The 27,562-nt window shown below is 43.4% G+C and overlaps 1 protein-coding gene and 1 long non-coding RNA gene across 4 annotated transcripts in view; one reads left to right on the top strand and one right to left on the bottom strand.

The window, feature by feature from the left end:
* Nucleotides 1-27,562, bottom strand: part of LOC118386611 (estrogen-related receptor gamma-like) — a 47,073-nt gene that overhangs the window by 6,380 nt on the left and 13,131 nt on the right. Inside the window, exons 1-6 of one of the 2 annotated variants that reach the window (XM_052523811.1) lie at nucleotides 16,756-17,147; nucleotides 11,013-11,255; nucleotides 10,725-10,882; nucleotides 9,431-9,547; nucleotides 1,047-1,157; nucleotides 707-889 (exon numbers count right to left, since the gene is read on the bottom strand). In XM_052523811.1, coding sequence (XP_052379771.1) covers nucleotides 707-889; nucleotides 1,047-1,157; nucleotides 9,431-9,547; nucleotides 10,725-10,882; nucleotides 11,013-11,255; nucleotides 16,756-16,811 — 868 coding nt within the window. In that variant the 5' untranslated portion in view covers nucleotides 16,812-17,147. Of the gene's footprint in view, nucleotides 1-706; nucleotides 890-1,046; nucleotides 1,158-9,430; nucleotides 9,548-10,724; nucleotides 10,883-11,012; nucleotides 11,256-16,755; nucleotides 17,148-27,562 lie in introns of those variants that run through there. The other variant, XM_052523812.1, reaches the window with a different exon arrangement.
* Nucleotides 20,345-26,807, top strand: LOC127931364 (uncharacterized). Of its 2 annotated transcripts, XR_008140812.1 has the most exons (4): nucleotides 20,345-20,934; nucleotides 21,051-21,224; nucleotides 21,283-21,398; nucleotides 21,547-26,807. It is a non-coding gene; the product is annotated as an uncharacterized LOC127931364 (long non-coding RNA). The 2 variants fall into 2 exon arrangements; XR_008140813.1 differs by lacking the exon at nucleotides 21,547-26,807 and having other exon boundaries at nucleotides 21,283-21,446.

The raw sequence follows: 27,562 nt of genomic DNA, 5'->3' as shown, positions 1-27,562 counted from the left end.
GAAAGATTCAAATGGAATAGGAATTTTGGTTCAAATATGTTCAATTTAATTAGGTTTTAGTCACAAAGCAAACACATTTGCTGCTATATATACCACTTGAATGAAAAATAAAAGATACATTTTTGTCAACACCATAACACATGAACTCCGTCAAATTTGTGTCTAACATCAACTTCAGAGTGCTGAAAGTCCTGATAGAATGGTTATTTTTGCATTGGGGATTTTTAAATTAATAATTTTCCATGTTTTACAGATGTTTGAATTGACCTTAGACCGAAATAAGACAGAATATGTGTGTTTTGAGTATCTGTTGTCAACTCTGTCATTGATGGCTAACCCCCTTTTGTCAATATTCTGAAAAAATATTGAAATCACTGTTCTGCAACATATGCTCAAACAATTTAAGTATTTGTTGTTCTAGACCTAAGGGATAATGGGGCCCCACGGAACTGCGCCACGCCACTGCAAGTGACACATCCATACCTTGGTTTAGCAGAGCACAGACATGTACATACACACAGATTCATACTGTTTTCTGTGTCTGGACTAAAGTCTTAATCCAACTCAGGGGGCAACAATCTCCACTCTGAGCTGATAGGAGTTTTATTGACTAGGATGTGTGTTTATGCCCCTGTGTGTGCGCGCGTGTCTGTGTGTGTGTATGTACAGTATACCCATGTATTCCTGTATCTGCATGTTTTCCTACCAGGGATGTGTTTGGCCCAGCCGATGTTGACCACCAGTTCGCGGTCGGCAAGGTCACACAGTATGGTCAGGGCTTTGATGTCACTGTCGGGGACGGTGGGGTCCGGCATGGCAAAGATACTCTCTGGTTCAGCCACCAGCAGGAGAGAGACCACCTTATTCTCTACCAGACCACCTAGAGGAACTGAGAGAGAGAGAAAGAGAGAGAGAACGAGAGATGTTCATTTAAAATAGGCTTTATTAATATCTAAATGCACAAATGTGAGCCTGTCGTGAGAGAGAGAAAGACATAGAGAGAGTGAAAAAGAAAGAAAGGGAGAGTGTTTTTTTTGTATTCTTACATGTTCTCTTCTGTGGCAGGCCGTGTTGAGGGTTGAGGTAGGGGCTGTTCTCAGAGTCTATCCTTCTCTTGTACTTCTGTCTGCCCCCACGCACCCGGTCCAGACGCACACCTGGGGGACACACACGCACTCAACTTTAGGTACATTAAACACTTACATGTGTACACAAAAACACTGTATTCCTGTTTAACACACTACCACAATTTCAAAACCAGGAGAGTGATGCACTCTTCGAGTTCATTTGATTGACATTTGTGACATCTGTAAGATTATAGGGAGCCACCCTGTAACACAATAAGCAACGACACATAGGCACACGACTGGTCATCTTAACAAGCTCAGCTGTAACCATCAACATGGAGATAAGGAGCTAACAGCAAGATTAGGGGGGTAAAAAGGGGCACATGGTGGGGGTAGAATTTGGGGTGATATTTCACAGCCACAGCACACACACACACACACACACACACACACACACACACACACACACACACACACACACACACACACACACACACACACACACACACACACACACACACACACAGGCACACAGGCACACAGGCACACTCCACCATCCAGTGACACCCTATCCCCCTCCAAAAGAGAATGCATAATGTGACCTAGATAGCTTTTATTAGAGGTCAGAACAAAGGCTGCTGCCGAAACAAGTCCATTTGTTCTGACCTCTGCTGCTAGAAAAAAATACATGGAAACTTAAAGACAATTTTAGTGAGTGCAGGTTTTTTTTCCTTTCTTCAAATATATGCCTTTTGAACCCAACACCTTTCTTTCGTCACTACAAAATTTGAGCTGAGCATGCCAATTTCTCTTTATATGCTATGCTTAACTCCCTGATGACACATCACTAGTCCCTGAATAGTAAGATAAGAGCTGTGTAGACTCCTGTCACATAACTTGAACTCAAGTCTGACTGAAGTCACAAATTTAATGATTTGAGGCTCGATTTGATAGAAAATAAAATAGCTTGAAACTTGACTTGGACTTGTAACCTCAAGACTGGGGACTAGACTTTGACTTGAGACTGAAGCCTTTTGTAAAGTTTTGTCACTCATTTTGTGGCACAGAGTCACCATGGATTACACTGCACGCAGCCAGAGACAGTAGTCGCAGCATTGCACTTGCAAAGAAAACGTGCAACAGATTGGCTAGTGAAACGTGCAGTCGGCCCTCTGATTGGACCAGCAAACTGTCAATCAAAGCAAGTCGGTTGAGCTTGCTAACAGATTGTTGATTTGCTGTACAGCTATAGGATCGATCAGGTGCAGCACAAACTTCGAATTGTAGGAGAGGATTGCCATAAATAAATATGCAGCTCCAAAAATGGTTAGGTGACCAAGAATATTACTTTGCAAGCTCACCAGCAACGGAGCATCAAGCAACAATTACTAACACAGAGCTACTTGTCTTTTGGTATGTCAAAATGGCTTGAAATGTACTTATGAAGCTTGCATTTGGATTTAAAAAATTTAAATAATTGTTACATAACCAAATGTGTTGCAGACAAAATAATCAAAAGGGTTGTCTGGTAGCCTCAATAAATAGACAAAGATTTGTATTTAAATAAGTAATTGCATGTTTTTTTGTATCTTTTTTTTTTACTTGACTTGAGACTCCACTCGATTTGACTTGGTCTTAGAATACACGACTTGGACTTGACTCGAGACTCTACCCGTTCTACTTGGTACTCGACTCGAGACTCTACCCGTTCTACTTGGACTTGACTCAAGACTCTACCCGTTCTACTTGGTACTCGACTCGAGACTCTACCCGTTCTACTTGGACTTGCTTGACTCGAGACTCTACCCGTTCTACTTGGTACTCGACTTGAGACTCTACCCGTTCTACTTGGACTTGACTCGAGACTCTACCCGTTCTACTTGGTACTCGACTTGAGACTCTACCCGTTCTACTTGGACTTGACTCAAGACTCTACCCGTTCTACTTGGACTTGACTCAAGACTCTACCCGTTCTACTTGGACTTGACTCAAGACTCTACCCGTTCTACTTGGACTTGACTCAAGACTCTACCCGTTCTACTTGGACTTGACTCAAGACTCTACCCGTTCTACTTGGACTTGACTCAAGACTCTACCCGTTCTACTTGGTACTCGACTCGAGACTCTACCCGTTCTACTTGGACTTGACTCAAGACTCTACCCGTTCTACTTGGTACTCGACTCGAGACTCTACCCGTTCTACTTGGACTTGACTCGAGACTCTACCCGTTCTACTTGGACTTGACTCGAGACTCTACCCGTTCTACTTGGTATTCGACTCGAGACTCTACCCGTTCTACTTGGTACTCGACTCGAGACTCTACCCGTTCTACTTGGACTTGACTCGAGACTCTACCCGTTCTACTTGGTACTCGACTTGAGACTCTACCCGTTCTACTTGGACTTGACTCGAGACTCTACCCGTTCTACTTGGACTTGACTCGAGACTCTACCCGTTCTACTTGGTACTCGACTCGAGACTCTACCCGTTCTACTTGGTACTCGACTCGAGACTCTACCCGTTCTACTTGGTACTCGACTTGAGACTTACTTTTGACCTGAAATTATAGAGACTTGGTCCCCCCTCTGGCCTGAGGAGATGAGAGGGGTATTAAGGGGTGAACAGGCGGGTAAGCTAGGACCCCTGGAGCTTTAGTGATGTTGGTCCTTCCACTGTGGTTGGAAACACAGTCTGGGTTAGTCTAGCGGTTGGCAGGTGCTACAGTTTGAAGTTTGAGACAGGTGATGATGAGGGATGAGGATGTGTGTACTGGGAGAGATTTCACTGTGTTGACACACACACTATTGCCCCTTTGCTTTCACATAATCCAGTGTATGTGTCAACACAGTGAAATCCCTCCCTACACACACATCCTCATCCCAAACCTCAAACCTCAAACTGTAGAAACTGCCAACTGCTAGACTAATCCAGACCATATTTCCAACCACAGTGGAAGGACTGACATTGCAGGTTGACGTTTATTATAATGAATTTTGCCCTGAAGGCAGAACTCAGCGATATCCGCTAGATGGGCCACCTGCAAAGTCAAATTGGCTAGCTATATTGTAAAAAAAAACGAATGAAAACAAAAATTCAATTTTTGATCTTAATTTAAGGCTAGGGTTAGGCATTAGGATTAGCAGTGTGGTTAAGGTTAGGTTCAAAATCTGATTTTATGACTTTGTGGCTATAACAGCTAGTAGTAAATGCAGTGCTGCCTCCAGAACAAGATTCATTACGAAAAATGCGTAATTCAGAGGGGTTGGGTTAAATGCTGAAGACACATTTCAGTTGAATGAATTCAGTTGTACAACTGACAAGGTATTCCCCTTTTCCTACCCAGATGGTCATGCATCACAGCAATCTTCACTTTCTCTCTCAAACTACTCTCCCCTCTTCTATTGTATCATCTCTCCCTTCTGCTAAATCCTTCTCCCTCCTGACTCTGCCTCTTCGACCTTACTCTCCTCTCTTTCCGCATTCTTTGACTCTCACTGTCTACCTTTCCTCCCAGACGGTTCAATCTTCCCCTTCCGCTCGGTGGCTGAGTGACTCACTGCGTGCTAACAGAACAGAGCTGCGGGCAGCTGAGTGGAAACGGAGGAAAACTAAACTTCCGGTGGATCTATCATCCTTCCACTCTCTTACTCAAAACATCCTATTTTTGGGGAGGCTAAAACCATGATTTTTTTCAAACAGTAAAGTGCATTATCTTCATGATTCCTGTAATGAATGGATAAAACGCCAGGGCCAAATTATTGTCCCAGTCCACCCCTGAGGAAAACTGACCCTTCTTACCTTCTGGCTATGCTCAAACCCTACATCCCAAGCCAAGCATTCAGTTCGCCACCTCTGGTCTCTTGGCCCTCCCTACCTCTATGAAGAGTATTTTAAACAACTCTCACATTGCACCCACAAAACAAAAACAACTGTCGTTTCTTACTAGCACTGAGTTTGCTGATAAATACTTTGTTGAGGGAAAATGTAGTTATTACGATTGTGATGTGTTGTTGTCTCACCTAACTATCTTAAGATGAATGCACTAATTATAAGTCACTCTGGATAAAAGTGCTTGCTAAATGACTCAAATGTCAAATGTAATGTAAATGTTTGTGCGTGTGTACTCTGTTATCCTGATTATCCTCCACTGCTATTTTTGTCCCTTTCGTTGTCAGCACATTCCGCTCTGAAGAGTTACACTTAGCTCTGATGTGTATGAGTAACTCTCAGACCATGCTCTTAGACATGCACACACACACACACACACACACACACACACACACACACACACACACACACACACACACACACACACACACACACACACACACACACACACACACACACACACACACACACACACACACACAGTTGATCAGAGGGGTCCGATAAGGAGGCGGTTGTTGGGTCACTGCCCCTCCCCTCTGCCCTCACCCCTGTTTCATGTCCCCCTGCACCCCTCGAAGGGGGTGGGATCAAGAGCAAGATATCCACGGAGCAGGAAACGGACCAGGGCAACATTCTACATGGCATCAGGCTGTGCGACCTGGAATTTTAATTCGGGAGCACCACTGCAATTTTTTTTAACAAATAAAACTTCTTTCCGAGTGCCTTAAAGAAAAAAGTTAACACATACTACAGACAAAACGGCTTGTTTCTAGCCTAAACAGTTCAAAACGCAACGTTTCTCTTAAAGAGACACTGTACAAATTTCAATGCAACGCATCTCCATGGTAAAATAAGGTGTATGCACCAATTTGTAAGTCGCTCTGGATAAGAGCGTCTGCTAAATGACTTAAATGTAAATGTAAAAATGTTTTTATACAACCTAATATTCCACAAATTACTTTTTAATTTCAATGACAGGTATTTGTATAAACATTTAGCTATTTATAATAATAATTTATAATATAATAAACTGTATTTACAGGGTTACATATTAGTTTCTAGGGCACAACAAGTGGAGCACCAATGAAACATTTGCAGTCAGCATGTACACTACCGGTCAAAAGGTTTAGAACACCTACCCAATTCAAGTGTTTTTCTTTATTTTTTACTATTTTCTACATTGTAGAATAATAGCGAAGACATCAAAACTATGAAAAAAAGCCTATGGAATCATGTAGTAACCCAAAAAAGTGTTCAACAAGCCACCCTTTGCATTGATGACAGCTTTGCAAACTCTTGGCATTCTCTTAACCAGCTTCATAAGGTAGTCACCTGGAATGCATTTCAATTAACAGATGTGCCTTCTTAAAAGTTAACTTGTGGAATTTCTTTCTTTGACAAGGTAGGGGAGGTGGGTATACAGAAGATAGTCCTATTTGGTAAAAGTCCATATTATGGCAAGAACAGCTCAAATAAGCAAAGAGAAATGACAGTCCATCATTACTTTAAGACATGAAGGTCAGTCAATATGGAAAATTTCAAGAACTTTGAAAGTTTCTTCAAGTGCAATCGCAAAAACCATCAAGCGCTATGATGAAACTGGCTCTCACGAGGACCGCCACAGGAATGGAAGACCCAGAGTTACCTCTGCTGCAGAGGATACGTTCATTAGAGTTGCCAGCTTCAGAAATTACAGCCCAAATAAATTCTTCAAAGAGTTCAAGTAACAGACACATCTCAACATCAACTGTTCAGAGGAGGCTGTGTGAATCAGGCCTTCATGGTCGAATTGCTGCTAAGAATCCACTACTAAAGGACGCCAATAAGAAGAAGAGACTTGCTTGGGCCAAGAAACACAAGCAATGGACATTAGACCGGTGGAAATTTGTCCTTTGATCTGGAGTCCAAATTCAAGATTTTTGGTTCCAACCGCAGTGTCTTTGTGAGACACGCAGTGTGGGTGAACGGATGATCTCCACATGTGTATTGGAGGAAAAGCATGGAGGAAGAGGTGTTATGGTGTGAGGGTGCTTTGTCTGTGATTTATTTAACCAGCATGGCTACCACAGCATTCTGCCGCGATACATCCCATCTGGTTTGGGCTTAGTGGAACTATCATTTGTTTTTCAACAGGACAATGACCCTACACATCTCCAGGATATGTAAGGGTTATTTTACCAAGAAGGAGAGCAATGGAGTGCTGCATCAGATGACCTGGCCTCTGCATCCCCTGACCTCAACCAAAATGAGATGGTTTGGGATGAGTTGGACCACAGAGTGAAGGAAAAGCAGCCATGTTCTCAGCATATGTGGGAACTCCTTCAAGACTGTTGTAAAATCATTCCAGGTGAAGGTGGTTGAGAGATTGCCAAGAGTGTGCAAAACTGTCATAAAGGCAAAGGGTGGCTATTAAGAATATCAAATAGAAAATATATTTTGATTTATTTAACACTTTTTTGGTTACTACATGATTCCATATGTGTTATTTCATAGTGTTGATGTCTTCACTATTATTCTACAATGTAGAAAATAGTGAAAATAAAGAAAAACCCTAGGTGTTCTAAAACTTTTGTCTGGTAGTGTATGTGTAGTAGCAAAGTCACTGAGGGAGTAACTATGTAAAGCTGCCTGGATCTGATGTTAACAAATACCCTTTCTTATTAGCTTACTGCACATCTGTCACACTCATTTCACGGAGGGCCGAGTGTATGCAGCTTTTCGCTCCTCCCTTGTACTTGATTGATGAATTAAGGTCACTAATTAGTAAAGAATTCCCCTCACCCGGGTGTCTAGGTCTTAATATAAAGGAAAAAAACAAACATCCGCAGACACTAGGCCCTCCATGGAATGAGTCAGACACCCCTGGCCTACTGGAAGCTTGTTAGTCATGCACTGGGTCATGAAAGGATGTGAAAAACTCTGATTCTTTTGAAGAGATAAACAAATGAATGAAAATAGCTATTATTATGTATATAATATGGCCAAGCCTTAGCCATATAATTCAAATTCTACTCATTCTATTTCAACTGTGTGCCCAGAATTTAAATTTTAAAAAGTCTCCCATATGATTAGACCTCTGTGATATGATTTACTGTCATATCCTCGACACACAAGGACAAACCTGATAGATAAACAATTCTCAGGGGAGAGAGAATGCATAAAGCCCTTCTTCTGGTTTAACCCTATGAGGAAAGACCAGTGTTCCAAGTAGTGGAACAATTAGAATGTTTGTTAGTCCACTGCCCTACTGAATTCTAAAATCGAACAGTGGTTCCATGCTTAATCAATTTCTCATCAGGTCTCTATTCTTGACCGAGGATCTCTATCCTCTTGTGTTTACATGGACCTCTCTCGCCTGTTAAAAGGCACCCCCCTGTCTCTACCTTTACTGCTGCCCCCCAGAGGAAGAGGGGCATTACGCGGCACAATGGGGTGCGTTACAAGGACCACTACCAGGGGGTTTACGATGGGAGTTACGAGGGGCGGTTCACATTTCATGGAGGTCCAGGAATCCCACAAGGCATCTGGAGGAATTTACGAGGGGTGGGGGGGGGCAAGGCTGTAGGAGCCAGAGCTGGGTGCGGGAGATGCCCTTCCCCTATTAAAAGGAGCTAATTAAAAAAGGAGACACACACGCTCGCACATGCTTGCACACAAACACACGCTCGCACATGCTTGCACACAAACACACACAGGGTGACAGAAAACAGATGCTGAATCCTTCTCACCCTGGTTGACGGATGATTAAATCAAAGCTGATGAGCTGAAGGGGGAGGGAGCAGGTGGCAGTAAACTCTCTCTCTCTATTAACAGCTGCCGATTACTCACATGCAGCCTTCAATAAGTGGCTCATACAATGAAGCTTTGCCTTTTTGGGTCACTTCTTTATCTAGCCAACAATATGTCACCAGTCACACACTCCAGTCCTGACCACAAGACCATGAGAGCGCTGCCCCAGACACTCACTGTAAAACTCTCCTGAGTGTTTTGGGGGCCATGTAGAATGTACGATATGTGTGTTGTTCTGGATAATCTATTTCTATTCTGTGTGTGAGAGTAGTGAGTCAGAAGGAATAGAGATCCACTGTATGTAGCAGACAGCCATGGTCTATTTTGGAGGTACAGTAGCATCCGATAAAGATACACCATACATGAACACTGAGCAGTGAGCAGGCACAGTAGCAAGCACCAAGGGGCTGGACCTGTTTAACAGGCAAAGGAATTACATTTCACACTGAAATCAATACACATCTATTTGTTGAGAGGACGTTTATATCCACAAAAATATCCAAGATCTTGATTTGTATATTTTTTTCTATTCATTGTATTATAACACTGTAATACGACTTAATGGATAGTTCTATTGGGATACAGAAAAGTATATATTGGCATATATGGAGGAGTATATATATTTCAAGGTAAATAAAGGAGTACATGTATTTGGCATTGAGGAGTAGAGAAGTTCCTTCCTCACCTTCTCTCATCATCCCGACGTTGAGACACTTCATGAAGCGACAGGCCTGACACGACTTCCTCCTCCGCTTGGTGATCTCACACTCACTGGTGGCCGGGCAGCTGTACTCGATGTTACCTGTGGGTTGGAGAGAAAGGAGAGGGGGGATAGATAGAGAGAAAGGAGAGGGGGTGAAGATAGAGAGAAAGGAGAGGGGGTGAAGATAGAGAGAAAGGTGGAAAGACAGAGAGAGGAGAGAGGGGAGGAGAGATGTAGAGACAAAAAGCCAGTCAAGAAAAGGAGGCAATTATCTCGATCACTTACAAAACCTTTCATTCAACCACTTCAAAACAAACATCATGCTGAAAAGAGACAGGGAACTCTAAGAAACAATTACAAAAAAACAGGATAATGTTCTGGAAGTCAGTCAATCAGCAGCACTCTAAGCTGCCACGTCCTATTACATCCAGGAAGCATCTGATCACCTGATCTACTGTAAGCATGACCCTTGTCATGCTCATCTGTGTGCGTTGGCAGCTAAACTAGCCTAAAGTGGGTCTTAGCCTACGAGGGCCATGACCCATTCACAGACAATCACATTAAAACAACACCCCAACATGCTGCAAACATATGGATGAGCCACACCCACAAACACACACAGGGCCAGCACATTCCCACACTTTCCTCTTGTGTAAACAGTCCTCAGCTTAAACAACAGATGCTGTGGGGCAGGTTAAAACACTGTTGGCAACACATGCTGTCGTGATCACCACAGTGTAAAGCATATACACTACGTACCATATGTGTACATACACATGCACCTTTACACTCATCATATGCTGCTGCTACTCTGTTCTTTATTTTACTCATACTATTATCTATCCTGATGCCATCACTTTACCCTGTACCTCTGCACAATGACCTGGTACTGGTACTCCCTGTATGTAGCTCCATTCTTGTGTATTTTATCCCTCGTGTTACTATTTTTATGATAGCATCATTGGGAAGGGCACATAAGCAAGTATTTCATGGTAAAGAAAACACCCGTTGTATTCGGCGCTTTGATTTGGATTTGAACACTAACAACCACTAAGGCCTTTACTGTATAGGCGGAGAAGGCATGGGAACCTGTAAGCTTGCATCCTTAGAGTTGATCAGGTGTTGATACTAAAACAGGCTGTTGGAACTCATATGTCCTACTGCAGGTTTATCTGTATAAAGCCATACACCTCTGCCCTTTGACCATATACTTTTTTACACACGTGGGCACTTCAGTTGAGCTCTTAACCTCAATGCTTATGTGTGTTGGCCTTACCCTGAATGGTCCTCTTGAAGAAGGCCTTGCAGGCCTCACAGGAGGCCACTCCGTAGTGGTACCCGGACCCCACGTCTCCACACACCAGACACAGCCTCTTAGCCACAGAACCCAGCATGAACTCACACTTCACTTGGCCATCCTCACCACACAACCGCCTGGAGAGAGAGAGAGAGAGGTTACACTCACATATATGGTACATGCACCCAAGCATAAACCCATACATACACAAATGGGTACATACACACAAAGACAGACAAAAAGACACACAAACACACAAACACCCGCCTGTTGGCTGTGCCGTTGTTCCCCATGCCCGCTTTGTTTCCATAGAGCCCTTGTGAGTCCAAGCCGTTGGTGCGGTTGTGGCCCTTGCCCAGGGGGCCATAGCTGGAGTTGGTGTCCGAGGAGGATCCCCCGGGACTGGGTTGGGCTGGACTGTCCCCCTGGGAGCTGGGGCTGGAGGGCTCATGCTTTATGGAAGGGGGACAGGGGGGGTCCAAGCCCCTCACTGACATCCTGCCAAGGAGTCTGAGGGAGGGGGGGTACAGTAGGATACATTTATGGTAACATCTGGTAACATGGCATGATGGATTTAACATGCCCTTTCTGTCTAGATCTATCAGTCAGTTACAACACTTGACCTCAACAAATACACCCACCCATGCATTCCCTTACAACCTCATACCTGTCCTGACCACGTACACACTGACCAACCATCTTCCAGCACCCTTTTTCACTAAACTTCCTTTATCCTTTCCCTTACTCCATCTATCACAGGGACAAACAGAAAAAGGGTAGGAAACGTCTCCCCCCTCTCTCCATTCCCTGTCACTCTCCCTATTCCTCTGTGCCTCGTACCCCTATCCCTCTCTCCTGATCCCTTTATCTCTCTGTCTATCTAGCCATCTCCACGCTCACCCACCCAGCCGTTTGCAATTTCCCACATATGCAAAGCTGAGGTCCATTACACACACAGGAGATTGCTTAACATATGGAAATCCAAACAAAGATCCTGGACCAGATAGTTTTTTTCTTCCAGACCTCTTGGGGAAGGTATGCCAAAGTCAGTGGCACAACTTTCACTGGGGATGGGGGGGATATGGTTTATCCGACAGGATAAAATATATATATATATATATATATATATATATATATATTATTATTATTATTATTATTATTATGTCCCCCCCACTTCTAAAACCGAAGTTGCGCCCCTGGCTGTAGTAGATATTACCAATTGTGTTCAGTTACCTAAACAAAGTCTATAGATTTGATTTTTAACTCTGTCTACTTGAGCGTTGTAGAGGTATTCATTTTGGGAATGTGTTGTTTTTCTATGCTAGTACAAACAGCGTGTGTTCACATTCTACTGTATGGAGGTATGTTCATCGCCCTACAGTGGGCTACAATGCACATGACAGTATTCTAAAATAATACACACGCACAGGCACACGTACATGCTGACCCATGTGACCATAGGCTCCTACCACCTACACATACTGTACACACTTCACGCTTCATTCACACTTCATTCTCAGACATGCTTTCAAATGTGGTCATGTGTCATCGTAAACACTTGAACAAAAACACACACGTGCTTGCATGCCATTGTGTGTCGCCATACCCCCTCCCAGCTCATGGCAGGAACCCAAGCTCTGTTCCTGCCATGTAAATCCACACGGTCATGACCACCACTCATTTGACAGGCAAACTATCTGGCTGCCCTAAACACCACCAGAGTCAACCATGACCACGCTCTATCGCCCCTCGAAATACAGAGAGAGAGATTGAAAGAGCGAGAGAGAGAGAGAGAGAGAGAGAGAGAGGGGGATAGAGACTCAGAGAGAGAGAGGGGGAGAGAGAGAAAGTCATTCAAACTTCAACCCCATTCTACTTCAGTTTTATATTAAAATAGATAGTGATATATTGTTCACTCCGAAGTGGTCCAGTAAAGCTGGCAGAGGACAAGGGAGTGTGAGGAGACCATTCTGTTCTCTCATCAGCTATCCATCACAAAGGTAGATATTGCTGTGTCAGCTCCACCTAGACCTGAATTGAGGCATTCTCCCATTACTTAGTGGCAGTAGATTTTTCTCTCATAATGCAATAGCATTAGAGTGGAATGGTAAGACGTGGTGTGATATCTAACCTGACAGAGCTATAATCTACAGCTCTTCATAAAAGCTAATCAAAGCCCTGTCAGCGCAGTTCCCATAGACGCTGGGTGTAAATCACAGACTCAGAGGTACATTATCAAACAACTCTGTGTGTGTGTGTGTGTGTGTGTGTGTGTGTGTGTGTGTGTGTGTGTGTGTGTGTGTGTGTGTGTGTGTGTGTGTGTGTGTGTGTGTGTGTGTGTGTGTGTGTGTGTGTGTGTGTGTGTGTGTGTGTGTGTGTGTGTGTGTGTGTGTGTGTGTGTGTGTGTGTGTGTGTGTGTGTGTGTGTGTGTGTGTGTGTGTGTGTGTGTGTGTGTGTGTGTGTGTGTGTGTGTGTGTGTGTGTGTGTGTGTGTGTGTGTGTGTGTGTGTGTGTGTGTGTGTGTGTGTGTGTGTGTGTGTGTGTGTGTGTGTGTGTGTGTGTGTGTGTGTAACACTCTCTGTCTGCCCATATCCAAAACAACTCTAATTGACAGAGAGAGAGGGGGATAAACATTATTAGCTGAGAGGGAGAGAGAGAAAGGGGTCTATCGCTGGGCCATTACCCAGGGTGTGTAGAATGAGAGGAGGAGGCGGCAACACTCACTCTCAAATGAGCAGTCACAATACAGCCAATGACCAACCAGACGCACGCACGCACTCAGCGAAGCAAAAAGAGAGGTAGAGGGAGAGAGGGAATGTCTCAATAAATGGATTATTTGGCTTTATTTAATTTTAGTTTAATAGTCCATTCTGAATTTTTGTTTTACAAACATTACAAGATGTATCTAAGATGTTAGGTATAGGTTCATGTGGATGTAGGTTACTCTAGTTATGCACCCTTTTTGGGGCCCTATTCCCACTATGAGATATGATGGAGAGTCTGAGGAGCGGGATGATGAAAGACAATTATACTTTTCAATTCACATTACATCCCTGCCTTACCTTTCGTTGTGGCTGGCAACTTGACATTCTTGGTCTGCACCTCAAATTGACCGTAAATATTACAGTAGCCACTAGCGAGTAAGAACAAACTATTCATCAATGACATAAACTTTTCTTTTAAAACATATTACACTATTGAATAATAATGATTAACCCTCTCATGTGATAATAAAAGTACAGCAGGCCTACCGTACAACATGACAACAAACCAGGCATCATTTTTATCAATATCATGCAAATCATGGTAAAAGCAAGTTGAGATTGAAAATGTGGGTATAAGTGAATTCACCACAACTAGCAGTTTTACATGGAAACCCACCAATAAAATAAAATGCCTCATGATTTGTCAACATGCCCAATTAGTCTGTACTTCAGTTTGATCAACTACAGCCTACTGATAACAACCACAAGCCGCAGGTAGCCTAGAGAAGCCTATGGGATCGCATCTGAGCCTGGCCAGGGTAAATTTAACGTCTTGTTTTTATAGCCTAAAATAGGCCCATTTAATTGTGTTCTGAATTTTTTTTAAACGGGATCAAATGTAGGCCTTTCTTAATCCAAAATGATTGACCGGAATTAATGAATCAATCAACACAATAATGATGACATACTGTGTGAGTAACTTTTTAATTACAGATGCAAAGATCCAAATGATTACAACCCTGCAGACAGCGAGCTCAGCCCTGTTACTTTTTGTCCAATCACAGTTATTTTCACTTTGTTGTCTCACCACACAATGTTAAAAATATTTTTTTAAACATATCCTATTTGTATGATCTACATTTTACATGCTTTTGGTGGTGGGAATGGGGTCCCATTATTTTGCATGACTCAGTGCAGCAGGCAGCAGCTACTGCGAAAATGTAAGAATGTAACAGGCTGTTACTGCAATTTCAGCTGAAAACTCAATAAAACAAGTCTCAAATATTGCATATGCATTTCAGCTATTTCAAAAAATATTTCTCTGCTATTACCATTTATACTGCTAGAGCGTTGGCTGTTTACACTATCCTGCTTCAAAGGGTTCAACTGTCGCTACCTCTGGCAGTAGCGTTTGAGACGTAGCAAGTACGCAAGTTTACATTGGAGTAATATGTGTAGCCGATGGTATTTTTACAAAACGTGTAGTAAGTGTGAAGAGGCTCTAAGAGACACATATTACTGAAATGTAAATGACTTCTTCAATTACCCCCTAACTCCTATCCATAACCCCCTGGTCAGTGATTTGGGTCAGAGGGGATGCGTGCACAGTGATTCCTAATGGGCCAATAGGAGATGAGGAGGTATCAGTCCTGAGCTGAAAAACCAGCACCACCGATAAGAGTCTTAGTTTAAGTGTCTCAATGGGCTTGGGTCAAATCAGTTTGATAAGTCTCTCTTTATCTCTTTTGCTCTCTTGCTCTCAACCTATCTTTGTTTCCCTCACTTCCTGTCTCCCTTCTCAACCCCATCTTTCTCTATCCCTCTCCATATATCACTTGCTGTTAATTTCAATTCAATTTCGATTTAAAAAGCTTTATTGGCATGACAAAGCAATTCATTTTTTTAAAGTATCTGACGCTAATGTAATAACAGGTGAAAATAATCGCTCTTCATATTTTGCTACCAAACATGGTAAGACTTTTCTTATAACTGTATATTAACACTGTAATTACACTAATAGCAACACACAGTAACACAAAAACATAAAAACATGCTCTGTCTCCACATCCTCTACATCTGGCAGTCACTCTCCTGCTATCCTCTGGTTAGGGTCTTATCTGAGCTCTTGTCTAATATTATCACAGGGTTAAAACCTCTTAGATGTTAAGCCCCCTATTTACTTTGAGGGGTTCTGAAGCAGTTACGACTGATATTTTGGTGTACAGAGCACTCTGTGAATGTCGCAGGGTCCAGTGCCTTATAGTGCCAGAAAGCCTCATCTGTCTGTTTTTCTGCTTCCACTCTGTGTCAGGTTTCACACCCTACATTTGCATAGGTAGTGACGTATCACATTTTCTGGCCTATCCAGACAAAGCATCGATTTCCTCTGTTTCTGAGCGACGCAGACCAGCTTGGGAGATGGCCTATTAAACGGGACAGTCTAGTGAATCCAGCAGTGGATTCATCTCACTGTGATATTCTCGGCCGGATTTAAAGCTCTCATGAAAAACTACGAAACAATTTTGGAGAATTGAAACACGACCACTTTCTCTGCATCACTCAGAGGACGCTTGGCTGAAAAGTATGTTGTCAGTTACATGAAATGGTGCCAATATTGTTCAATTTATGTCCTCAAAAGTGAGTACACCTGACCAGAAAGGTGAGTTCCAGACCAATCTAGAACTATGCAGAATTACTAGTTATTGGTAAGGGCCATCTCATGTATTTTTAGGAGAAAATCTACATTTTGACATTGTGTTCAAGACAGGGTTTGCTTTGCAGTGGGGCAAAAAAATAGCTAAAAACACCAACAAAGAGCTAATAACACCAGTGACCTACAGAAGCTCACCTCTCTCTAAAGTATTGTTTATCTCTCTCAACTCTACCTTTCATTCCCTCACATTATCACTCTCTCTACCTCCCCTCCCTCACTTTCAGACCCACTCCCTTAGCTCTGCATACACAATGCAGGTTTGGGTCTCATCCGTCAAAGTCCTCATCCTCTCATTCAGACACTCTCTTTTTCAGCAGAACTCCAAGAGGGACACTTGCTCCCACTACCTCTGTTTTACACAGAGCTGCTTATACTGACATAGAAGCCACCATCACACCAAATAGCAAATTAAAAACTCCAAAACTACGATCTTAATTTGAGAACAAGACTGCAAATAGTAGTGCACTGCACATGTACATAGTTCAATGCTTACCATTGCCTAGATAGCATTACTGTGCTATTACATTTTCTTTACACTCTACAGACAGTTTATATACATACAGAATATGGATCAGAATAGTGCATGTACTTACTCAGTGTCAGAGTGATAAGTGAAACACTCAGGGAGGTACAGCTCTACTAAATCCATGTGCTCTTTGCCACCATACTCTGAGGAGAAAACCTGCTCACTAGCAAAGATCCCTTTGAGCTTTCTCTCTCTTTCTTTAGTTTGTCTGTCTCCTTTTCTTTCTCAGTCTTTCTCAATCTCTGTTTCACTCTCTGACACACTTTCACTGGAGCAACAGTGTCTCCCTCTCTCTGTCTCTCTAGCTCTTCCTGTCACTCTCTGTCTGTCTGTCTTTGTTTCTGTGTGTCTCGGTCTCTATCTGTGTGTCTCTCATGCTCTTGCTGAATTTCCCTCTAACAGCAGTGTTGAGACTCCAGCCAGTGAGGTCTTAACTGTTGTGGCTCAGTCTATGATAGAGCACTCAAAGCTACAGCTGGTGCTCATGAATATCCAGGAACCATTTTACATGCCCCTCCCTCTGTACCACAATGCCAGTATTTGACTGGCCACCGGCTACTCCAATGAGAGCCAGCCAATAACTGTAGGTACATAGAGACAGGACAGGTGGCAGTAGTGAGATGAAAAAAAGTAGAGGGAGAGAGTGATAGTATAAGAAAGAGAAGGATGAATGAACAATAAATAATGTAGTTGTGGGGCAAGGGGCAGTGCCGTTTCTAGACATAAGCGACATAAGCTTATAATTTTATAATTTTTAGGGGGGAAGTCAGCCGGGGTCTCAACTATCTAGGATGGTAGAATACACAACGTGCAATTTTGGAATTTGGTAGTGCATCAGCAGTTTCCCTCTTGTTATGTCAGTCACTGAAAGTAACTAAATTAGCCCATGTCAGCTAACATTATATAGATTGCTAGGTAACTATTTTGTTTGTCACTCGCACTCAGATATCATATCAATATGGCATAAGTCATGGCAAAATGTGTAAAATTGCAAGAAATTAGCTTTAAAACTGCAACATTTGATCTACATCCCATGTAGGGTGACCACATTTAAAATACCCAAATGCCGGACAACAGGGTGATTTTGCTGGACATTCAAATTGTTGCCAGCATCACATGCCAATCATTTGATCTCAATCAGTTTCATGGGAATATGCGTTTAGAATTTCTTCAATTACTTTTTTGTTAGCAAATTAGAGCAGATGGTATTCAAACTATTAGCCTTCCTGTATTTTGTTTAAATCCAAGCAAATTCTGGGTAGTGCCGCGTGCTGTTGAGTTTTGGCCACATGATAATTATTTTTGGACTATTCAGCTAACTATGCTATTATATTTAGTTCTGTTATGTAGAATTCCAATTAATCATGTGATCTTCCAAGACATTGGGCGGCAGGGTAGCCTAGTGGTTAGAGCATTGCACTGAAAGGTTGCAAGTTCAAATCCCCGAGCTGACAAGGTACAAATCTGTCGTTCTGCCACTGAACAGGCAGTTAACCCACTGTTCCTAGCCTGTTCCTAGGCCGTCATTGAAAATAAGAATTTGTTCTTAACTGACTTGCCTAGTTAAATAAAGATAAAATTGATTCAGCTTTGATCGAACTTTACTAAAAGAGCACCATTGTGGGGAGCGAAAAATGGCAACGAGTCCTCTGGGAGCACTGCACCCCTGCTCCCACTTCATCAAACAAGCTAATTGAAGCAACTATAGCCTACTCTTCTGCGTCATGCAGAAAGACCACATGTTTTATGAAAATCTGGAAATATTTGGCCAAGGAAACATTTTCTGGTTGGTCTCAGGGAATGTAAACTAATCCAGTATTAAACAGGATTGAGTGAAGTTGCAGCAAATAAGTTGAATAAGCAACTAATGAGGATGGAGCACCTCACAAGGGACAAAATCACCTTATATCTTTTCAGGCTAATATGACTATTTACTTACTTTTGTAGCTCTTCATCAGAAGCAGCTTTTTAGAAGTAGTTACACCAAACTGTCCTCTCTAAGTTGAGCTGGAATTTAGTCCGCAACATCAAAATATCAGATCACAACAAGGATTTGAGAAGTGTCTAACATCACCAATACAACATCCTTATGATGTATATATTTTCAGAAGCACAACGTGACTGCAAGAGACAGGTTGGAATGTCTGACTGAAATATGGGACAAATCAACCTTTTTTTCCCCAAAATTAGTGGAGTTTGAACTTGATGATAAAATCCAGGACATGATTGTTTGGTTGCAGAACAAAATGCAGGACTGTCCAACACAATCCGGGACATTTGGTCACCCTAACTCCATGGGAAAATGTGTAGAATTGAAGGACAAGCTGCACATTCCTTACTTTCCCCCCGCCAAAGAGGGATGTCACTAAAATGTTTTGACCACGAGTTGGGTGATGCTGGGGCCACCAACCAAATCTTGCTAAGGGCTCCCAAAATGCAAGAAACAGCCCTGGCAAGGGGCACAGGTTGACAGTGAAATCAGTCACCTTTCTAAATCAGAGCATATTCATTGAAATCTGACTTTTCTAGTAAGAATAGCTCTCGTTGTCCTAATAAAAACATTCTCCACTAATAAATTGCAGCCATTGGGGTGGCAGCATCATGTTGTGCTGAGGGACAGGTGCACTTCACAAAATAAATGGCATCATGAGGCAGGAAAATGATGTGGAAATATTGAAGCAACATCAAGACATCAGTCAAGAGGCTTGCTCGCAAATGGGTCTTCCAAATGGACAATGACCCCAAGCATACTTCCAAAGTTGTGGCAAAATGGCTTAAGGACAACAAAGTCAAGGTATTGGAGTGGCCATCACAAAGCCCTGACCTCAATCCAATAGAACATTTGTGGGCAGAACTGAAAAAGCGTGTGTGAGCAAGGAGGCCTACAAACCCGACTCAGTTACACCAGCTCTGTTAGGAGGAATGGGCCAAAATTCACCCAACTTATTGTGGTAAGCTTGTGGAAGGCTACCCGAAACGTTTGACCCAAGTTAAACAATTTAAAGGTAATGCTACCAAATACTAATTGAGTGTATGTAAACTTCTGACCCACTGGGAATGTGATGAAAGAAATAAAAGCTGAAATAAATCATTCTCTCTACTATTATTCTGATATTTCACATTCTTAAAATAAAGTGGTGATCCTAACTGGCTTAAAACAGGGAATTTTTACTTGGATTAAATGTCAGGAATTGTTAAAAACTTCAAAAGTGTGTGTAAGTGTGTGTGTGTGTGTGTGCGTGCGTGCGTGCGTGCGTGCGTGCGTGCGTGCGTGCGTGCGTGCGTGTGTGTGTGTGTTAAGAAGGCAGTGGGTTCTGAAGGCTTTTGTCCTACTCTGATGATACATGATCCTAAAGGACATACATACCTCTAGGTTGTGTGTACATTTTGTGTGGCGGGCGTGTGCATGCATGTGTGTCACTAAGTGTCTGTGTCCTACTGTCCAACAGGTGCCACAGCACTCCCCTAACCCCCCCAAAAAAGTATTATTACATAAACACACATACACGCGCTCGTCTACTTCCTTAATTTAAAGCCCAAAAGGAAGTTTAGTAACTCAGTGATGCAAGCCTCTCTAGTTGTCTAACTCAAATATACCCTGGCGGTAAACCTGGATCTGATCATCTGTCAGTAACATATCCCTAATGTGACGCTCTGACCTCTCCCTGACTGACTGACACACACACACACACACACACACACACACACACACACACACACACACACACACACACACACACACACACACACACACACACACACACACACACACACACACACACACACACACACACACAGTGTGACTCTGGGCAACTTGCCACTCCTGGCACACGAGCAGATAACACATTTATTTCAGAGTCACTTGTTTTCAACTGTATAGTTATGACCGAGGAATGTTTCTCAAAGATGAGCAACAATACATAGAAGCTGAAAAGGGGGTGTTAGAATTGGAGCACATTAACTTGATATAAAATATAAGACCATCGTCAACACATTTCTATGCCTACATGCTTACACCATACTTCGAAGATACTCCACTAGTGTCTTTACAAGTCACACAACTTCCTTTTCTTACTTTAGAACTCAGCACCATCCTCAGCCTGCAGCAACAGTTCCAGTTGAGTCTTACATACAGTAATCTCTGATCGCTGAATGGTGATCCACTTAACAGATTCTGCCTGCGATCAGTCGGTGGCTCACCCCACAAAGCCACTCAACTGGATTCATGTATTAGGCAAGCTCAGAGGTAAGAACTCACCCCACAAAGCCACTCAACTGGATTCATGTATCAGGCAAGCTCAGAGGTAAGAACTCACCCCACAAAGCCACTCAACTGGATTCATGTATCAGGCAAGCTCAGAGGTAAGAACTCACCCCACAAAGCCACTCAACTGGATTCATGTATTAGGCAAGCTCAGAGGTAAGAACTCACCCCACAAAGCCACTCAACTGGATTCATGTATTAGGCAAGCTCAGAGGTAAGAACTCACCCCACAAAGCCACTCAACTGGATTCATGTATTAGGCAAGCTCAGAGGTAAGAACTCACCCCACAAAGCCACTCAACTGGATTCATGTATCAGGCAAGCTCAGAGGTAAGAACTCACCCCACAAAGCCACTCAACTGGATTCATGTATTAGGCAAGCTCAGAGGTAAGAACTCACCCCACAAAGCCACTCAACTGGATTCATGTATTAGGCAAGCTCAGAGGTAAGAACTCACCCCACAAAGCCACTCAACTGGATTCATGTATTAGGCAAGCTCAGAGCCACTCAACTGGATTCATGTATTAGGCAACTCAGAGGTAAGAACCCCACAAAGCCACTCAACTGGATTCATGTATTAGGCAAGCTCAGAGGTAAGAACTCACCCCACAAAGCCACTCAACTGGATTCATGTATTAGGCAAGCTCAGAGGTAAGAACTCACCCCACAAAGCCACTCAACTGGATTCATGTATTAGGCAAGCTCAGAGGTAAGAACTCACCCCACAAAGCCACTCAACTGGATTCATGTATTAGGCAAGCCAAGAGGGTAAAAGTAAATAGAGGTATACAAAAACAAAAACACAAACATGCACACAGATAGACACACAGCCAGAAACACAGAAAGAGAGAGAAGGTAAGAGCGAAAGAAAGAAAGGAAAGAAAGAGAAAAAGTAATAAAACATTACCCACTCGTGATGTTCCCTCTTATTTTATCATACATGGTGATCCATGTGGGCGTAAAGGAACACTGAGGAGGTTGTTTCATCCAATGCCTGTTTGCCTGAGGCTGATGATAGGTGATTGTATGAGTGTACACATGCATATATACAAACTCACATTCAAAACGCACACATGTGCACACACGCGGACACACACATACATACATACATACAAACATGCCCCCAGGCCTGGAGGGAAGCAAAAGTAATTACGCTACCCAAGAATAGTAAAGCCCCCTTTACTGGCTCAAATTTGGTTTGATACAATGCTGTTTTACAGTAAACAAATTGACAAAAGACTTTCAGCAAGCTTGTAGGGGAGGACATTCAACAAGCACAGCACTTACACAAATGACTGATGATTGACAGAGAAATTGATGATAAAAAGATTTTGGTAGCTGTTTTGTTAGACTTCAATGCGGCTTTAGACATTATCGATCATAGTCTGCTGATGGAAAGACGTATGCATTATGGTTTTACACCCCCTGCTATATTGTGGATAAAGAGTTACCTGTCTAACAGAACACAGAGGGTGTTCTTTAACTTCACTAGGGTAGGGGGCAGCATTCGGAATTTTGGATGAAAAGCGTACCCAAATGAAACTGCCTGCTACTCAGGCCCATAAGCTAGGATATGCATATAATTAGTAGATATCGATAGACAACACACTACCGTTTCCAAAACTGTTAAAATAATGTATGTGAGTATAACAGAACTGATATGGCAGGCAAAAACCAGAGGAAAATCTAACCAGGAAGCACTATTATTTTGAAAGGCTGTTTTTCCATTGAAAGCCTATCCACCATACAAAGACTTAGGACCCAGTTCTATGGCTTCCTCAACATGTGACCAGTATTTAGGCATTGTTAGAGGACAGTGGAAATTTCCATCCATGAACCAAACACGTGATCGGGAGCACGCATTTCTTGTTTACATTTTCCATATGCTTTTGTCTGGTTGAAATATTATTTATGACAAAAACAACCTGAGGATTGATTTTACACATCGTTTGACATGTTTCTATGAACTTTTATTGTACTTATTTGACTTTTCGTCTTGGTTTTGAGAGCGCGCATTGTGCCTTTCTGAACTACACGCACCAACAAAATGGAGGTATTTGGACATAAAGATGAACTTTATCGAACAAAACGAACATTTGTTGTCTAACATGGAGACCTGGGAGTTGTATTTGTTATTATTTTAATTTTATTTCACCTTTATTTAACCAGGTAGGCTAGTTGAGAACAAGTTCTCATTTGCAACTGCGACCTGGCCAAGATAAAGCATAGCAGTGTGAACAGACAACACAGAGTTACACATGGGGTAAACAATTAACAAGTCAATAACACAGTAGAAAAAAAGAAAGAGTCTATATACATTGTGTGCAAAAGATATGAGGAGGTAGGCGAATAATTACAATTTTGCAGATTAACACTGGAGTGATAAATGATCAGATGGTCATGTACAGGTAGAGATATTGGTGTGCAAAAAAGCAGAAAAGTAAATAAATATAAACAGTATGGGGATGAGGTAGGTAAAATTGGATGGGCTATTTACCGATAGACTATGTACAGCTGCAGCGATCGGTTAGCTGCTCAGATAGCAGATGTTTGAAGTTGGTGAGGGAGATAAAAGTCTCCAACTTCAGCGATTTTTGCAATTCGTTCCAGTCACAGGCAGCAAGCTTTTTTCCATCTACGTAACATTGCAAAAATCAGAAACTTTCTGTCCAAAAATGATGCAGAAAAATGTATCCATGCTTTTGTCACTTCTCGATTAGACAACTGCAATACTTTCCGGCTACCCGGATAAAGCACTAAATAAACTTCAGTTGGTGCTAAATACGGCTGCTAGAATCCTGACTAGAACCAAAAGAATTGATCATATTACTCCAGTGCTAGCCTCTCTACACTGGCTTCCTGTCAAAGCAAGGGCTGATTTCAAGGTTTTACTGCTAACCTACAAAGCATTACATGGGCTTGCTCCTACCTATCTCTCTGATTTGGTCCTGCCGTACATACCTACACGTACGCTACGGTCACAAGACGCAGGCCTCCTAATTGTCCCTACAATTTCTAAGCAAACAGCTGGAGGCAGGGCTTTCTCCTATAGAGCTCCATTTTTATGGAATGGTCTGCCTACCCATGTAAGAGACGCAAACTCTGTCTCAACCTTTAAGTCTTTACTGAAGACTCATCTCTTCAGTGGGTCATATGATTGAGTGTAGTCTGGCCCAGGAGTGGGAAGGTGAACGGAAAGGCTCTGGAGCAACGAACCGCCCTTGCTGTCTCTGCCTGGCCGGTTCCCCTCTTTCCACTGGGATTCTCTGCCTCTAACCCTATTACAGGGGCTGAGTCACTGGCTTACTGGGGCTCTCTCATTCCGTCCCTGGAAGGGGTGCGTCACCTGAGTGGGTTGATTCACTGATGTGGTCATCCTGTCTGGGTTGGCGCCCCCCCTTGGGTTGTGCCATGGCGGAGATCTTTGTGGGCTATACTCAGCCTCGTCTCAGGATGGTAAGTTGGTGGTTGAAGATGTCCCTCTAGTGGTGTGGGGGCTGTGCTTTGGCAAAGTGGGTGGGGTTATATCCTTCCTGTTTGGCCCTGTCCGGGGGTGTCCTCGGATGGGGCCACAGTGTCTCCTGACCCCTCCTGTCTCAGCCTCCAGTATTTATGCTGCAGTAGTTTGTGTCGTGGGGCTAGGGTCAGTTTGTTATATCTGGAGTACTTCTCTCCTGTCCTATTCAGTGTCCTGTGTGAATCTAAGTGTGCGTTCTCTAATTCTCTCCTTCTCTCTTTCTTTCTCTCTCTCGGAGGACCTGAGCCCAAGGACCCAGGACAACCTGACATGATGACTCCTTGCTGTCCCCAGTCCACCTGGCCGTGCTGCTGCTCCAGTTTCAACTGTTCTGCCTTATTATTATTCGACCATGCTGGTCATTTATGAACATTTTAACACCTTGGCCATGTTCTGTTATAATCTCCACCCGGCACAGCCAGAAGAGGACTTGCCACCCCACATATGCTCTCTCTAATTCTCTCTTTCTTTCTCTCTCTCGGAGGACCTGAGCCCTAGGACCATGCCCCAGGACTACCTGACATGATGACTCCTTGCTGTCCCCAGTCCACCTGACCGTGCTGCTACTCCAGTTTCAACTGTTCTGCCTTATTATTATACGACCATGCTGGTCATTTATGAACATTTGAACATCTTGGCCATGTTCTGTTATAATCTCCACCCGGCACAGCCAGAAGAGGACTGGCCACCCCACATAGCCTGGTTCCTCTCTAGGTTTCTTCCTAGGTTTTGGCCTTTCTAGGGAGTTTTTCCTAGCCACCGTGCTTCTACAACTGCATTGCTTGCTGTTTGGGGTTTTAGGCTGGGTTTCTGTACAGCACTTTGAAATATGTGCTGATGTACGAAGGGCTATATAAATACATTTGATTTGATTTGATTTTGAACTGGAACGAAAGGCGGCCAAATGAGGTGTTGGCTTTAGGGATGATCAGTGAGATACACCTGCTGGAGCACGTGCTACGGGTGGGTGTTGCCATCGTGACCAGTGAACTGAGATAAGGCGGAGCTTTACCTAGCATGGACTTGTAGATGACCTGGAGCCAGTGGGTCTGGCGACGAATATGTAGCGAGAGCCAGCCGACTAGAGCATACAGGTCGCAGTGGTGGGTGGTATAAGGTGCTTTAGTAACAAAACGGATGGCACTGTGATAAACTGCATCCAGTTTGCTGAGTAGAGTGTTGGAAGCTATTTTGTAGATGACATCGCCAAAGTCGAGGATCGGTAGGATAGTCAGTTTTACTAGGGTAAGTTTGGCGGCGTGAGTGAAGGAGGCTTTGTTGCGGAATAGAAAGTCGACTCTAGATTTGATTTTAGATTGGAGATGTTTGATATGAGTCTAGAAGGAGAGTTTACTGTCTAGCCAGACACCTAGGTACTTATAGATGTCCACATATTCTAGGTTGGAACCATCCAGGGTGGTGATGCTAGTCGGGCGTGCGGGTGCAGGCAGCGAACGGTTGAAAAGCATGCATTTGGTTTTACTAGCGTTTAAGAGCAGTTGGAGGCCACGGAAGGAGTGCTGCATGGCATTGAAGCTCATTTGGAGGTTAGATAGCACAGTGTCCAAGGACGGGCCGGAAGTATACAGAATGGTGTCGTCTGCGTAGAGGTGGATCAGGGAATCGCCCGCAGCAAGAGCAACATCATTGATATATACAGAGAAAAGAGTCGGCCCGAGAATTGAACCGTGTGGCATCCCCATACACACTGCCAGAGGACCGAACAGCATGACCTCCGATTTGACACACTGAACTCTGTCTGCAAAGTAGTTGGTGAACCAGGCAAGGCAGTCATCAGTAAAAAACCGAGGCTACTGAGTCTGCCGATAAAAATATGGTGATTGACAGAGCCGAAAGCCTTGGCAAGGTCGATGAAGACGGCTGCACAGTACTGTCTTTTATCGATGGTGGTTATGATATCGTTTAGTACCTTGACCGTGGCTGAGGTGCACCCGTGACCGGCTCGGAAACCAGATTGCATAGTGGAGAAGATACGGTGAGATTCGAGATGGTCAGTGACCTGTTTGTTGACTTGGCTTTCGAAGACCTTAGATAGGCAGGGCAGGATGGATATAGGTCTGTAACCGTTTGGGTCCAGGGTGTCTCCCCCTTTGAAGAGGGGGATGACTGCGGCAGCTTTCCAATCCTTGGGGATCTCAGACGATATGAAAGAGAGGTTGAACAGGCTGGTAATAGGGGTTGCGACAATGGCGTAGATAGTTTCAGAAATAGAGGGTCCAGATTGTCAAGCCCAGCTGATTTGTACGGGTCCAGGTTTTGCAGCTCTTTCAGAACATCTGCTATCTGGATTTGGGTAGAGGAGAACCTGGAGAGGCTTGGGCGAGTATCTGCTCGGGGGGCGGAGCTGTTGGCCGAGGTTGGAGTCGCCAGGAAGAAGGCATGGCCAGCCGTTGAGAAATGCTTGTTGGAGTTTTCGATAATCATGGATTTATCGGTGGTGACCGTGTTACCTAGCCTCAGTGCAGTGGGCAGCTGGGAGGAGGTGCTCTTGTTCTCCATGGACTTTACAGTGTCCCATAACGTTTTGGAGTTAGAGCTACAGGATGCAAATTTCTGCCTGAAAAAGCTGGCCTTTGCTTTCCTTTGCTTTCCTGACTCCGACAAAACGGATGACCGCTGATTTGTACGGGTCCAGGTTTTGCAGCTCTTTCAGAACATCAGCTATCTGGATTTGGGTACAGGACAAATGGTGGGGGCTTTGGCGGGTTGCTGTGGAGGGTGCCGGGCAGTTGACCGGGGTAGGGGTAGCCAGGTGGAAAGCATGGCCAGCCATAGAGAAATGCTTATTGAAATTCTCAATTATAGTGGATTTATCGGTGGTGACATTGTTTTCTAGCCTCAGAGCAGTAGATAGCTGGGAGGAGGTGCTCTTATTCTCCATGGACTTTACAGTGTCCCAGAATTTTTTTTAGTTAGTACTACAGGATGCAAATTTCTGTTTAAAAAAGCTAACCTTAGCTTTCCTAACTGCCTGTGTATATTTGTTCCTAACTTCCCTGAAAAGTTTCATATCACGGTGGCTATTCGATGCTAATGCAGAACGCCACAAGATGTTTTTGTGCTGGTCAAGG

This window comes from Oncorhynchus keta, chromosome 8 (assembly GCF_023373465.1).
Source record: "Oncorhynchus keta strain PuntledgeMale-10-30-2019 chromosome 8, Oket_V2, whole genome shotgun sequence".
NCBI classification, from domain to species: domain Eukaryota; kingdom Metazoa; phylum Chordata; class Actinopteri; order Salmoniformes; family Salmonidae; genus Oncorhynchus; species Oncorhynchus keta.
This window is presented reverse-complemented; position numbering and strand designations above follow the sequence as displayed.